Source organism: Gekko japonicus, unplaced genomic scaffold (assembly GCF_001447785.1).
Source record: "Gekko japonicus isolate JY-2015 unplaced genomic scaffold, Gekko_japonicus_V1.1 scaffold471, whole genome shotgun sequence".
NCBI lineage: Eukaryota > Metazoa > Chordata > Lepidosauria > Squamata > Gekkonidae > Gekko > Gekko japonicus.
This window is the reverse complement of record NW_015161418.1, coordinates 970,516-986,370: the sequence shown is the minus strand read 5'-3', so window position 1 is coordinate 986,370 and position 15,855 is coordinate 970,516. Positions and strand designations below refer to the sequence as shown.

At 46.4% G+C, this 15,855-nt stretch overlaps 1 protein-coding gene across 1 annotated transcript in view; it reads right to left on the bottom strand.

Annotated features, from left to right (window-relative positions):
- The window catches only part of CACNA2D1 (calcium channel, voltage-dependent, alpha 2/delta subunit 1), a gene marked incomplete at its 3' end in the record, with an annotated part of 640,713 nt that overhangs the window by 108,247 nt on the left and 516,611 nt on the right, over positions 1-15,855 (bottom strand). Inside the window, exons 8-10 of the mRNA XM_015428057.1 lie at positions 10,730-10,799; positions 9,370-9,420; positions 2,259-2,358 (exon numbers count right to left, since the gene is read on the bottom strand). Of these exons, the coding sequence (XP_015283543.1) occupies positions 2,259-2,358; positions 9,370-9,420; positions 10,730-10,799 (221 nt within the window). The remainder of the gene's footprint in view (positions 1-2,258; positions 2,359-9,369; positions 9,421-10,729; positions 10,800-15,855) is intronic.

The following is a 15,855-nucleotide window of genomic DNA, read 5'->3' as shown; positions in this document are numbered from 1 at the left end:
GGAGGGGGGGAGGGAAGGAAGGAGGGAAGGAAGGAGGGAAGGAAGGAGGGAAGGAGGGAAGGAGGGAAGACATTCAAATAGCTTCCTGGCAGCTTCAGGGTAGTCATTCAAATTCAAAGTTGACTCAAGTGTCAGAGAGTCTAATGCACTGAATCTCCTGATATGGCTGTTCAAAATGGAGAGATTCTTGAGCAACTAGAAGATAGCACTGTTTTAAGTTCATTGCTCTGCCCGTTCTAACACATTTATTCCCTCTCTAAGGGTTTTCAGAAAGCCACACACTCTTTTCCAATCTCACTTCAGTGCCAGTTCCTATCCTCAAACTCACAGAGAAACCCAAACACTCTCATTTTTGGTAGAATGACACCGCTCCCCTCCTCCACCTGGTTATTGTGCATCCTACATGAAGCAGGGTGATTTAACAAATGTTTGCGTGAAGCAGGGTGATTTAGCAGTGGTTTGCATGCACCAACTCACACAATCTAATGCACCAACTCACACAACAGAACCAGAGCTTCCAATTTCAGCACTGGAGCTAGGGATGCCAGCCTCCTGGTGGGGCCTGGGGATCCCCTGGAATTACAGATCATTTCCAAACTACAGAGATCAGTTTCCCTGGGAAAAAAATGGATGTTCTGGAGGGTGGACTCTATGGCGTTGTACCTCACTGAGGTCTATGTCCTCCCCAGGCTCCATCCCGAATTCTCCAGGAGTTTCCTAGCGTGGATTGGGCCACCCCTAACTTGGATTGGGCTACCCCTCCCCCACATCCCCCAGCAGTGGCCGGGGGGGACCTGGCAATCCTAACTAGGGTTATTTTAGGAGGGAAGGGGAAAAGGGAGGGGAGCGGTGGAAAGAAAGCAAATAGATGGGGAGAAAAGGAAGGAAGGAAGAGAGCAAGAGAGAAAGAAAGAGAGAGAGAGAAGGAAGGAAGGAAGGAAGGAAGGAAGGAAGGAAGGAAGGAAGGAAGGAAGGAAGGAAAGTCAAGTTGCAAGGGAAGCAGCTTGGAGGGGGGGAAGCAGCTCCCCAGCCTCTTCTCACTTCCAGCTCTCACACACCTCAACTGAAAGAGAGAGAAAGAGAGAGAGAGAGAGAGAGAGAACGAGAGCCCTCTCATGCTGACTGCAGGAGAAAGTGAGCCCAGGATCTTCTGTGCCGCTGGAGCAACATGCTCTGTGCGGCACAGGTGTTCCTAGGGCTTGCTTTCTCCTGCAGCCCAGTTTAAACTGAACTGTGGAAGAAAGAAAGCCAATGGGAGGCTACAGAAGAGCACTGGCTGTGTTGCCAGCCGAAGGCTCCCTCCTGACCTTCTCCCCACCTCCATTCTTGCCCAGCTCCCCTCCCCAACCTCCATCCTCCCAACCAACTGGCGGCCAGGCTCACTCTAATCCCGGCTCTCCTACCTCCATCACCTGGGCCTGCAGGATGGCTGGGCACAGCAGCATCAGCGAGAAGGTGGGCTTCACTGGTGGTGGCAACTCCCAGGTCATTCCACTCTGCCAGAAGATGGGCGGCCAGGAGTGGCTGCCCTCTATAGTTAGTGCAGGTGGAGGACACCCTCTACCCCTGCACTGAGAGGGAAATCGGTGTGCCCAGTGCACATAACTCAGCTTACAGGGAATTCTGGTCTGGAGATCTCCCACCATTAAACTGATCACCAGACAATACAGCTCAATTCTCCTGGAGAAAATGGCTGCTTTGGAGGGTGGATTCTATGGTAATGTACCCTGCTGAGGTCCCTCCAATCCCCAAACCCCACCCTCTGTATGCTCTGCCCACAAACTCTCCAGGTGTTTCCTAAACCAGAGCTGGCAACCCTAATAGGGATATTTATCTCCATATTTCTGCCACTACTAAAGAAGTAGTAGTAGTAGTTCATAGCAATAGCAGCAGCATAATCTCTTTAAAAATTCACATGCCTCCTTGTCCCTGCACCAGCACATGGCAACCTGCTGTGCTTCTTCAGGTCCACAATCTGTTGTCTTATAGCAGTTCAAGTCAGACGCATACAGCTGGAATTAACCATTTCAAGATAGCCAGGGACCTGTTTAGGAGTTCCCATTGTTTCAGAGAGGAATGTTGTTCCTCCCCCCTCCCATTTCCATTCTTGGATTCTATCAGGCAACCTTTTCCAAATTTACCTTCAATTTTAATAATATAAAGGCAGTTTCATTTTCAACATACATCTCAAGTACTTTTGTGCATGAGTGATTTTCAAAGTAACTTCACTGGACCACAGCTAAGTGTGAGGTACTCACTGAAACAACGTTCACAAAATCATCATCGGACAAGGTTTCTAGCATCTCAATGACAGACGTTCGGATCAACTTCAGGGTCAATCCACTGACGCTGCCGCTCCTAAATAAGAAATTTTGTTAAAGACATCAACATGTCAGTATACAGACAGTAGCTTGGATTTTATAAAACAGCTCACAGATTATTTTGATATTCCAATGAACTATTGACACATTACCTTTTTCACACATTACCTTAGAGCAGAAGGTCATCCACCTCCACATTGTACTAGGTAAGCTGCATCTATATTTTCTACTAGGAATAAGGCCCGTTGTGGAAATAAATACAATGGGAAGAGCTCTAGACAGAGGGTCTGGGAGAGTGCTCCTGCCTGCTGCCGTGGCTCGCATCCTCTGTGGTGGCGGCAGCTGGGCAAGGGTGGGCCGCATGATCTCACTTGGCTTGCGGCAGCCTGGACAGCAGCAGCAGGAGGAGTAGCCGAGCTGCCGTGCACCATCGGCATGCCAAGAGGGGCCTTGCACGAGGAGGACGGCCAGGCTGGAGCTCGGGTGCATTGTCTCTGTCCTTGGCTGCTCCCCTCGGGGCCTTTCCTCACAACTTCTTGGGAGGGCGGGGGGGGGCGGGAGAGGAAGATGTGTCTGAGAAGGACGTCCGGCAGCTGTCACAGTAGTCCAGTAAGGGCCGCCAGCGGGTGGCTTGGGCCACCACCGGTACCCCTCCTCAGAAGGGGCGTGCTGGCTGGGCGGCCCTCCTCTTTCATTCGGCTCGGGGTCAAGGGAAGGAAGGAAGTGTCGCGGTTCAACAGGTGGGGGGATCATTTACGCAGGAAGCAGGCCATGCTGGAAATGCACCCAGAGCCCACCATATGCATGGGATTGTTCCCGCGTGGTGGCTGGCCATGTGGGGAGGCAGCGGGGTAGCTGCGAGCCAGCATGAAGCAGACATAGCCCAGCAGCGGAGAGGAAGGAGGCATCAGGAAATACCCGGGGGGAGGGGACGGGAAGCCTCAGGAACTCAACTTCCAGAGTCAAATCGGGGAGACCCAGCTTCTAATCCTCAGTCCCTCGGGTGCCTCCCACCTTGACCGGGGGTAAGCAAACCCTGGCCAGTGTGGCGGGCTCCACCATCGTCTTCCCCCTCGCCCCACACCGAAAGCGACCTGCGCCCCCGGCCCAGAGCGGGATGGAGGGAGGAGGGAAGATGTTCCCGAAGATGAGCCCCCTGCAGGCGAGTGTATAGGCCATTGTATAACAATGGGCTTGGCCTGCAGCCCGAGCAATCTGCACCGTCATGATCCCTTCTCAGGTCTGCAGGCTGAGGAAGCCCATGCTGCCACCACCTCCTGGCTGGTGCAGCTTCGCCATGATGGGCCTTGGCCTTAGGACCCTCCACCCAGAGCCATCCATCAGCTCCCAGTACATTGAGGCCGAGACTCTGGGCAGCGCATCTGTAGGCGGGATGAAGGGAATGCAGCTAGTGGCCAGGGACCTGTTTCTGAATGGCAGTTCAGGCGGCCAACTGATTTTAGCGTGAATAGAACTTTGCCACCCCAAATGACAATTATATATAAGGAGAGATACATTGTTCTTACTTGAGGATTACTTCTAAAGAAATAGACTTGCAGCAATATAAAAATAATTCCCCTTTAGGAATGGCCTGCTCTCATGTTTTAGACCACACGTGTTTATTCCTTAAATATGGAAATTGTACTTAAAAAAACAACAACATTCTATTTAGCGTGTGTATTGTACTAGAAACATAGTTTACACATTGCAAAAATATACTGCAAACACTGATAAAGACACATATACACAAACTTTGTGTGAACATTTAATTGCCTTTCAAAGCACAAATTACAATCACTAAGAGGGAGGCAAAGTTGAAACGAATCGAGCTTTTCATACCCAAGACAAAGCCTTTTGTGAGAAATATCAAAACTTAGCTCTTCTCTAGCCCCTTGTCACTCCTTATAACAAAGGGAGTCCCAAGGACAGCAGTGGAAAGCTATCAGCATACAGCCCAATCCTCAGATGTTTGAATGCAGAGATCACACCTCCAATAATAAAAACCCTCAGAAACATATTTTAGTGTTAACAATGGACAATGGCAGCTGTTCGTTTATCTTAGAATCATACAACATCGTTTTCATTAATGTCAAGGAACTGGACCTCTGGCTCAATTCCTTGTTCTTTAATTAAACATCACTAGGCCGGCATTATGGATTGAAGGGAAAAATCCAGTTGCTGACATGGGAAAGTTGGCAAGTCGACTGTGTGCCTTTGAATAACAGAAACAAATGGAGCTACTAGAGCTCCTGGCCTCCCGGCGATGCTGCTGGAAGATGTGTCTGAGGAGGATGTGTCTGTGGAGGAGACCGGGGTGGCAACAGTCACCATGGCACAGCATGTTGTGACATGGGCAGGGGGTGGAGCTGACCCTGTTAAACTGCTGGGCTCTGCTCTTTCCCAGACAGTTGGAACTTGTGCTCAGTAGCTGTAGCAGCTCTGAGCACATCAGGGAGCTTTCCAAGGCCTTGCCTACTGTTCAGGTGATGGTAAGGCAGGGCTGATCTAAATTTAAAAAAACCAAAAACTCCAAAAGTGAGCAGCGGTGAGGCAGCGAAGTCTGGGAAAGGGGGCCGGAGCGGCAAAGATCCAGTTTGAGTTGTGTCCGCGGCCGTCACGCAGTCTGGATGTTGGCCGCGTTTGCAGCCGGGGCATTAGGGCCATGTCAGCTGCTTGATTTTCGGGGCCGTACCTGCATCTTGCAGCTGCAGGGCGCCCCTTGCTGGCCTCCTTCCAGGGCTGTGTCTACAGCCTGATTTACTTGGCTGTGCCGCAGCCGGATCTCGGAGCTGCGTCGGAGCTGCAGCTCTCAGGGCATCTCCCTTATAAATAAAAGCCGAATGGTGCTGGCACTTCTCTAGAACATTCCACACGCTCCAAAATCAGTTCGCTCCCCTATCTGTCATTCAGAGGGTCTCCATATCCACTGGCTGCTTTGCCTGAGTCCTGCCTCCAACATTCTAAACAGTTTGCTGTTCCTCTCCACCCCATAACCACTCTAATGGCAGAAAGTGAAGAGGACCTTAAGAGCCTCTTGCTCAGGGTCAAAGAGGAGAGCGCAAAAGTGAGCTTGAAGCTCAACATCAAAAAAACTAAGATCATGGCATCCGGCCCCATCACTCCTTGGCAAATAGAAGGGGAAGTTGTGGAAGTAGTGACAGACTTCACGTTCCTGGGATCCCAGATCACCGCAGACTATGACAGCAGCCATGAAATTAAAAGATGCCTGCTCCTTGGGAGGAAAGCGATGGTTAACCTAAACAGCATGATAAAAAGTAGAGACATCACCCTGCCAACAAAAGTCCGCATGGCCAAAGCAATGGTATTCCCAGTAGTCATGTATGGCTGCGAGAGTTGGACTATAAGGAAGGCCGAGTGCCGAAGAATAGATTCTTTTGAACTATGGTGCTGGAGAAGACTCTTGAGAGTCCCTTGGACTGCAAGAAGTTCAAATCAGTCAATCCTAAAAGAAATCAGCCCTGACTGTTCCCTGGAAGGCCAGATAATGAAACGGAAGCTCAAATACTTTGGCCACCAAATGAGAAGGGAGCACTCACTGGAGAAGACCCTGATGCTGGGAAAGATTGAAGGTCAAAGAAGACGGGGACGGCAAAGAATGAGATGGTTAGACAGTGTCATAGATGCAACGAACATGAAGTTGAGCAAACTTCAGAGGACGGCGGAAGACCAGAAGGCTTGGCGTGATCTGGTCCATGGGGTCACAAAGAGTCGGACTCGACTGTGTGACTGAACAACAAAAGTGCTACTAACCTGAAATTGGTTCAGGGGATGGAGGACTTAGGAAAATTGACAAGAAGTGTCGGGAAGATAAGGTACTTGGCCCATTCCATGCCCCACCAGTTAACAATTTGAGGGTTTCACCGTTTGGTGACTGTCACCTCATTCACTACCTGTCAGTGTTGTGAATGATGCCATAGCAGAGGAGTTACGTTCTGTTAGATACAACTCATTTTGATCAAGCCATGCAAGTGGTGCGCCAATGTGGGCAGGGGGTGGAATTGGCAAAATGTGGCATTAAGTCAGCCTTCTGTCTCCTCCCTGTCCACCCAGCTGATTTTGAGCTGTTGGGCTTTGCTTTCGAGGGCAAATTTACATGGATAGGGCCCTTCCCATGGGGTGCTCAGTATCATGTACTGATTTTGGGTGGTTCAGTTCCTTTGTGGAATGGGCATTGTGTTACAGGACAGGATTATGCAGCACTGCCCACTATCTTGATGACTTCCGGTTGGCAGGAAAGATGGGGGCCATGTGAATTTTACTGAGCTAGGAGTTCCCCTTGCCTAAGAGAAAGCGGAGGGCCCCACTCCAATTTTAACTTTTTCTGGGGATAGTGATAGACATGGTAGGGCAGCTATGTAAATTACCAGCTGACAAATTAAATGCACTGCGGACATTTATTGACACAGCCAGGGAGGAGAGGATTACCCTACTGGAGTTGCTACAGCTGGCCGGCCACCTCAGCTTTGCACGCAAAGTTGTGGCACCCGGCTGGGCATTTGTTAGGAAACTGTGTGAGTTCATGAAGGGCTTGCACCTACCGCACCATAGGACTAGGGTCACCAGGGGTATAAGAGATGACCTCCTTGTATGGAAAGAATTTTTGGATTCATACAATGGGGTGTCTTTGGAGGGATGACCTCCTGGTTGAAGCCAAGCTGCAGGTTACATATGATGTGGCAGGCTCCTCCGGCTTTGGAGTCTATTTCCGTGTGCTGAGGACTGGCTTGGGGAATGGTTTCTGGCAGGGTGGGTCAAAGACCTCACCTTCCTGGAATTTTTTCTGATTGTTGTGCCAGTGTGGAGCTGATCTTCTGAGCTCACCAACCACACTGGAGCAAAATCTGTCCACAGTACATAATTAATTCATTGACGTCCAAATTTCCTAGGGTCATGCCCCTAGTCGGAACCTTCACACTCTGGTTCGGATGCCGGTAGAGGTGTGGCAGATTGGCGGGCTGAGGCCGTCAGGGCAATAAGCTTAGTTCTCATCCTTTCCATCCGGAGAGCTTATAAAAGGGCGGGTAAGTAGTTCCTGTCCTTTAGGGAGGAAACAGTTCTGAGACAGGTCTGGCCCATAACAGTGTCCCATTTGATGCAATTCTGTGTATCACTGAGAGGTAAAGGCCTGTCAGCATGCTCCATCAGGGGTAAGCTGCCATCTCTCGCTTATGTCAGCAAGGCATCTGGGTACGAAGAGAAGACGGGAAACTTCCGTATAAGGAAGATGCTTGAAGGCTGGTCACGGGAGAGTTTTTCTGAGATGGAATTATGCCCCGTGCAGGCCTTATGCCAGTATTTAGCCATGCGGGCTGAGGGCGAAGGCTACAAGGTGCTACAAGGGATACGTGCAGGATTGCAAAGTCTAATGTTATGTTTAAGTTATTAGTGGGGTTCTTCTTTCAGGTGCTGCACTGTGATGTTGCAAACAGAGGCCGACCTTCTGATAATAAGAGCAAGGTGGCCTGGAGTGCAGATAGTCTAGTCGGCTATTTTGCTTCACCATGAAGGACAAGGCCCTGGTGCTACAAGCGGGGGCTGACCTTGCGATGATAAGAGTTAAGGTGGCCCGGAGTGCAGATAGTCTGGTCGGCTACTCTGCTCCACCAGGTATGGTGCAATTTGGGAGACCCCTGCTAGGCGTAAAGCCAACCGCCAGATGAGGAAGGTCATGGAGGGTGGTTTAGGGCAATTATTGCCACACCCCGACATACAGGCCGAGTTCCAGGACCTGTACAGGGCTGACGGGGTGCGTCTATCAACCAAGGGCAATGGGTTATTTTTACAGGACTTGCGGCAAGGGATTAGGTCAGCCTTGGGCTGTTAGTGGGGAGCCGAGGCCAAAGCAGAGGCTTGGCCTTGGCAGTTGCAGGTTTGTGCAGGGAAGAAAGTGGAACCAGTGCGCACCTTACGGCATTTTCCCATTAGGAAACGGAAGCTTGCCTCTTGGCTTCTGACTGTGTGGGTAGACAAAGGGGCTGGTGGAAGGCTACCCTAGTGGTGTGTGTGGATTCACACTCCAGGTTTGTTTTGTAATTTTGAATTCTGCCCCCCCCCCCCCAATACCAAGGATCCCCTGGATTGGAGATTCTTGACAATTAGCACTGTGGAATGAAAACATTTGGTAGGAAAATGAAAAGGCACATCAGTAATTCTATATCCTAAATAATATGAAACAAAATACTATTTCACTTCAAAATGTTCACTTATCAGACCTTTAATTGTTTTCTTTGTTCCAATATGTCTCTAGAGATGCACACATAACACTGCGCACATAAAATAATCCATATGCAGGAAGAATAAATAATGCATGAGCAATACTAAGATGGACAGAAAGCAGCTGCCAAATCAGTGGTGCTGAACCTGACTGAGGGATTTGGCATACAATTCCAAGCCCACAAAGAACTCTTCTTCCCTCAGATTCCAAACCAGGTTTATCACACACACTACTAAGTGCCTATTCCTGAGGGCCCAACAGAAGGGTACAGTTCTACTCAATTTCCTTTTTTTTTACTGAAAGCAGCCCTGGAAGCTGCAAGTTCCAGTGGAGAAATAGGCAGGGAATGGAAAGAGTTCCTTAACCCTTTCCCTCTTAGCTGTTTTGTTTCTCAACATAGGCCATGGGTGTTTTTGCACTACTGGCAAACAGGGTCCGTTAACAGTATTTTTCTTTTCCTGAGATGAAAAGCAGCCAGTAGAATAATGCTGACAGGGAAACAGATGGAATGGAAAAGGATAACAGGACTCATTCCTCCCCTTACATTTTCTTGTAATTTCTGAGACTGCTTCTGTTTTTTTCTTCTTCAGAAGTTGGGGGAAAATGACAACATAGACAGACAGACAGACAGACAGACAGACAGACAGACAAGCATTCAATTTGTTTCTGCAGGAACTCAGATGCTAACAAGACACTTCCATAAAAATAATTTTTGTCAGTCCTCCTCTTCCTAATTTAAAAACCTTTCACAGCAGTTCTTTTGAACTTTCTCCCCCCTCCCTCTCACATGAATGTCTAACTTGGGTCACTTACGCATCCACTAGAATGAGCATATCCTTGGGAGATGCAGCTCCCTGGATGTACCTGAAAAGGGGGGAAATTATGAAAGATGGAATTTTAAAAAAATGTCATGTTAGTGTTTGATCTCTAGAACTTAAGATGTCAAAAAACAGACAGAGCCAAAACAGCCTTCTTGTATCCCAGGAAACAAGCATACACATGCACAAATTTGTTAACATTCTTTTTTCTCACTAAACCAAGGGTCAGAAGAAACTGAAGTTGTTTCAGTATACTCAGACTTGGATGACACAAGGCCAAAGGGGATTTCATAAATACATACATACATAGACCTTTATTGGCATAACACAGCAGCAAGATTTCATAAATAATAGAGATTCTTATGTCAACTTTTCTAAGCAATGTATGCCAATAGGTCACCTGAAGCTAGGCAGACAATGCCACAAACATGCATATCCATACATAGTTATCTCTGAGGTCTCTTGCACACAAGCTACCAAACACATTGACCGATTTCCCATAAGCAGCTGCACTGCCCTCGCTCTTCCCTTTCCCCGGATTGTATTTGTCAGTTTCCCACTACTTGCTGTGCAGCCACATTTTGACCCGCAGCACCCCCTGATTTCCCCCGCACCTTCTAGATCCTTGTTTTTTGAGACTGAGAAGATGTGGGGGAAATCAGGGGGTGCTGCAGGTCAAAATGTGAATGTGCAGCAAGTAGTGGGAAATTGACAAATACAATGGGGGGAGGAAAGAGCAAGGGCGGTGCAGCTGCTTGTGGGAAATCGGTCATTGTGTTCTTCCTTTTGTACAAGTATGGAACAGTTGTAAAGACTTTGGGTTGAAACCAAACCATGGTCGTCTTCTACATTTCCACGGGCACAAACGTTTCTGCTCATGAAATGTGATTTTCCCACCTTACCCCTACAACAGGGACTCCTAGGAGGTCTCTTTTCTTCCTAGAACATGGGGGGGGGGGCATTCTGGGATGATGCACCAGCAATAATGTCATCTGGATCCTAGACTACCCTTAGCTTTTATAAACAACAATATTATTTTCACAGTTGTTGGGACTACATTCTCATACAGCCTTAAATTATGTTGATGAGTATCAAAGAATAACATGTTTTCAAAGCCATACTATTGGTATGATAATTCTTACCATGATATGCCAAAAAAGGAACCTAGTGTAAATCGATCCATAGTTTTTAAACTAACCACTGTGCTTGTACCTAATGAGTTCTTAATTAAACCTTTTTTTAAAAAAGAAGGCTCTTCGTATTTGAAGTTATCTGAAATAGTTTTTCAAGAAACATAGAGGGATGAGCTACATAAAAATGAGGGTAAATGTTTTGCCTGGCTCATAATTCCTTACCATGGTCTTCTACGAACATCATACAGATCTATCTTGTTCTGAGTTCGACTTTTGTCTACCCACGGGGAAGCTGAAATATGAAAAAGAAACAGGTTTATAACACCACTTTATTCTTTAAATACTAAGTTCAAAGTATTCTCATCTCAATTGTTAAATATCACAATCACTTTAAACACCTATAGTTTGCACTGGTGGATCTTTGGCCTTCAGTAACTAAAAATGGCACATGGTTGCCCAACCATGTGCCATTTTTAGTTACTGAAGGCCAAAGATCCCCCCCACTGACAAATTCATGGAGCATTGGACTATCATAGAAATAAGGGCTGAACAGAATACCTATGTTTTACCTATATATACCAGATAGTAAGAAACACCAATAGGGAAGGGCTCCGGTTTTCATGTTATCCTGAGGTAGCTAATTTACTGCTGCCATAAAGGAAATGCTGTGGTAAATGGACCTTTGACCTGGATTATCTTAGCTGAACATGCAGTTCAGTGTATCAGCACTTGAGAACAGCAGAGTCTATGGAACTGTGCAGCCTTGTCGGTGTTTGCAAAGGAAGCTCAGAAAACAAGCTCCCCTGTGATTCCAACCCCTCATGAACCCCTCCCATTCTTCTGATATTACTTGATAGCAGCAACACAAAGGTGACAGTAGAAACAAGATCTCTTCTTCATCCTCTCTCTCTCTCTCTTCCTCCCATCAGCAAAACCAGCATCCCAGGCACATAGAGTCTAGGGAAACATTAACTCTCTAGGGGGCTGGGGTCCATGCCGTTGGGTGGAGAATATTTTCCAGGACTCCTTCGGCCTAGGACATGGCTTTTGCAGATTGGTGGTAGGAAACGGAGAACAGAGAGGAGATTTTACCTCCTGCTGCTGTCCCACCACAAAGCGGAACTGGGAAAAATGAAAAAAAGTGACTGGGAAGAGAGGGCTGGTGGTGGAACCCTTCCCCATTGAAGTTGATTTGAGCCTGGGTTCAAATACAAAAGAATCTGGGTTTGACTAATTGAGGTGAGCCAATATGAGTGGGCTGACTTTATATGTCAGCATGTAGCCAGACCTCATTTCTGCCCCTTGCACCACCCCTGAAGCTCTGCCTGGCATCTGTAGTCACAGGGTGCTTGTAAAGATAAAATGAAGGACTCTAGGGCCAGCACCCCGTGTTCTGTACCTCAGCGCCAACTGCAGCCGCCTGTGTATAGCAACTTCTCTCCTGGACTCGGATCACTTCACTGGTTCCAGCATGTGATTCAAGGAGCCAGTCACAAAGTCCCTGTGTTTCTCTATTCTGCTCAAGGAAGCTTACTATACATGCGATTAAAGAAACAGAGAATCTAAAAACCACAATTTAAAGAAGATTGCAAAAACATACTCTATAATACCAAACTCACTGTCCTGTCCAGTCCTAACATTAGTGGATATTCATAATATAGTGGACTGTATTAACAATCAGCAAAAGTTCTGTGAAATAGTTTGGGACAAATGTTCTCTGGCCTCAGACTGGGAGCTGGCACTTTAAATCTAGGGTCCACTCCCCAAAAATGTTTTCTTCAGCCTTCTCACTGTGCTCCCCTCCCAGGCCTTCTAACCCAACTCAGTCCCCAGAGCTTGCCTCACCTTCTCTGGGTAAATCCTGTACCCCTCAGTTATTAGTGCACTCTTCTCTTGCCCTTCCCAAAGCTTTTGCTGCTATAGCTGCCTCCCATCCGACAGCTGACAGCTTAGAGCCTCTTCACTGATCCCAGCTGTATCTTTTCTATGAGAAAATTAATTGGCATGGGAGCAATCAGTCTTTAACTCTGGTCCTATAAATAATTGCCTCAGGTGAAGTGAATCTGCTTCTTGTGTTAACAAAGGCACATTAGTGGGCTCAGGCTCCCAATCTTTCCTTTTCCTCCATTATCTATGTGATTAGATCCTTGTAAGGGTTGTGGTTTTTTAAAAAAAACTATTTACCCATACCGGGGCAGAGTAATACCCTAGGGCAATAAATGAAAGGTAAAGGAACATCTAGGGTTTCTGCTAAATCTTGATCTGAAGTATTTTGGTAGATTGCCAAGTTCTTCTGGAGTAGAATGTCTGAACCTTTCTTTCTTTACTTCTAAGATTCTCCCTCAGAGGTGCTTTTATAAGCCATCTCTAGCACCTCTAGTCCCTTCAAAGTCGATCTTGAGTAGGACACAGGAAAAATGGGAAACTCCCCACTAGTTCTGAGAAAGCAGAATTTTGGGTCCATAATAAATCTGCAAATTATCCACTACCGGTTAATTCTGAATCTATAAGTTAACCTACTTTACAGGGGAAAGCAAGTCATGGGGAAAATAAGCTATCTTCAAGTGCCCTTAGTGAACTTTCCCCAGAACATAAAAGGACTAAACTGAAGCTATCGTGCTTTGGTCACATTATGACTAGACAAGAGTCATAGGAGAAGACAATAATGCTAGGAAAAGTTGAAGGCATCAGGAAAAGAGGAAGATGAAATAGATTTACTTACTCAAGGAAACCACAGCCCTCAGTTTGCAAGACCTGAGCATGGCTATTAACGATAGGACATTCTGGAGGTCCTTAATTTATTGGGTTGCCATAAGTCCCCTCATTCTACATCTCATGAATCTGAGGACTGTGAGGTCCGCATGTGAGGGTCCTGTCTATACAGCCTTTCTGGAGAGGCTAGGGAACTGAGCCATTAGTAAAAAGGCAGGAGGGTTATAGGGTGGCAAGTAGTGCCTTAATATTCAGACTAGCACACATGCATTAAACTTGCTCTTAAGTTTGCAACTCTGCTACCCAGTGTGTCCTCTCCTGGAGACTGGTTTAGAATTGTACTGTAGACTTGCATTTTATTTGCTCATGATTATACATTGCCTGGCCATGCATTATGCAATAATGCCTTCCAATAAACCACTTAATTAATATCATATCATATCAACATATCAACACTGTGAAGTCTGTGTCTTCCTACATGAACATGAACAAATCTTTCTTAAAGTGACCCACATAATTACATGCAAAAAGTCAGCCAGCTATTATATATTATATACAATATAAGGAAAATGTACTTAACCATTTCATTCAGAGGAAACCCATATATATTGACATTTACTGCCGCAATCCATCTCTGTAGTGAAGCAAAATTGTAAATTAAATCATACCCACCCTGCAATCTATTTCATCTGTTTCCAAGACCAACCTGTGTGTTCATGTTCATGGTTTACACCAGTGAAACTGTAATCTATTTCTTGGAGACCTGCGGTTCGCCCAGGGGTCTTTAGGGGCCGGAGCCAACACAAATGGTGGCAGCAGCAATCCCCACCCCCAGCTCCCTGCACCAAAGCGCTGGGGCCGCGGGGAGGCACGGAGAGCCCCGCAGCTGGTTTTCCTGTGCCCGTGCCGAAGCGCTTGGGCTGGGAGGAGGCCCGGAAAGCCCCGCCACCAAATTCCCCGGGCCTGCACAGAAGCGCTGGGGCCGGGGGGAGGCCCGGAGAGCCCCGCAGCCAGGTCCCTGGGCCCGCGCAGAAGTGCTGCAGCTCGGGAGAGGCCTGGAGAGCACTGCCGCAGGTGCCACAACAGTTTTACTTCCACATCATTCACTCTTTTCTTTTTCTATTTCCCTTCCCTTCTCTTCCTTCCTTCCTCTCTTTTCCTCCTTTCCTTCTCTTTCATTCCCTCCTTCTTCCCTTCTCTCTTTCTTTCTTTCTTTCCATCCTTCTTTCCTTCTCTTTCTTTCCTTCTCTCTTTCTTTCCCTCTTTCCTTCTCTCTACTCTCTCGCTTTCCTTCCCTCTTTCCTCCTTCTGTGGCCCAACTCTAGTGAGAAGGGGTTTAAACTTTAAACCCCTTCTCTCTTCGCTCCCCCCCACACAGTCCAGCTGGGGAAAGGAAGGGGAGGCTTTTGAAGATGCCTCCCCCCCTTTGCTTCCCCTTCTGGCATCACTTCTGGTGATGCCAGAGGGCGTGGCATATGCTAATAGCCTATTAGTTCATTAGCATACCATATGCTAATGAGCTCCTGCAGCTCTTTTTCTAAGAAAAGACCCCTGGGTTTGCCAAAGTAAGAATGCTATACCCAGCTTTAAACACTCTGATGAGACATTGTGAATTAGGAGGTAAATACATTCTGTTATGAACGTGTCCTGTAATTAGTGGAGACTGAGTATATCTTTTTATTGATTCTTATATATGTGATTTCTGGGGTGTCAATACAGTAGATAATTTACATGCTTTATGTAGGACCACTTGAAGGAAAGGATTATCAGCTCTTGAAAAGGTAACTTGAAACGCTATCGAATGTCAGTACAGATTTGGTTTTGCTGATGCTTTGAAAGCTTGAAGATCAACAGACTGCAGTTACTTGATTAATTTAAGGAGGACTCTTTGAATAAGTTTGGAATATTATGGATTACTTAAAATTGTTCCATGTCCTTCTCTGGATACTAACGTGATTAAATAGGGGACTTTAACTTTTTATTTTTTCAAGATGGACATACTTCTATGATTTTATTATTAGGGTGATACATAAACATTTATATTGTTATTATTGTACTTTAAACACTAAGATGATTCAGCACTTTATTCATTAAAATATATACATACAACATTTGGTAAATAATTTGATTCACTGCTAGTTCTGCCACAGTAATTATTCTATTGTGTTACACTCCAATGGCATGACGTTGTGCCAGAGTGCCCTATTCCTCCCCCCCCCCCTCAATTCCAGCTGATCTTGGAAACACCAGTGGGTCAGGAAGTGGCATGTCTAGTCTACAAACAACTCACCACCACATTGTTTGGGTATTATCAGATTTATTTGTCTTTTCTACCTCCCCCCCTTCCTCTTTGCTTGTGGATCTTTGGAAGCTGCAATAATAATGTAGTTTTCTCTAGAGCAACAGTATCTCATGCTGAGAGCTTGAGCTTATTTAATATATTTAAAATATTTCAGTCCTTCTACTCCATACTGTCATAATGGTTTACTAAAATTATTTTTATAAAATCATACAAAAGTCATTAAAACAATTTAAAAAACCATTCTCCTATACTTGCCAAAAGGTTGGGCACCACTATCTTGCAAGAAACTGGGTTCAGATTGCTATTTCTTTGTTTGTTCCTCTCTTTGCTGGAA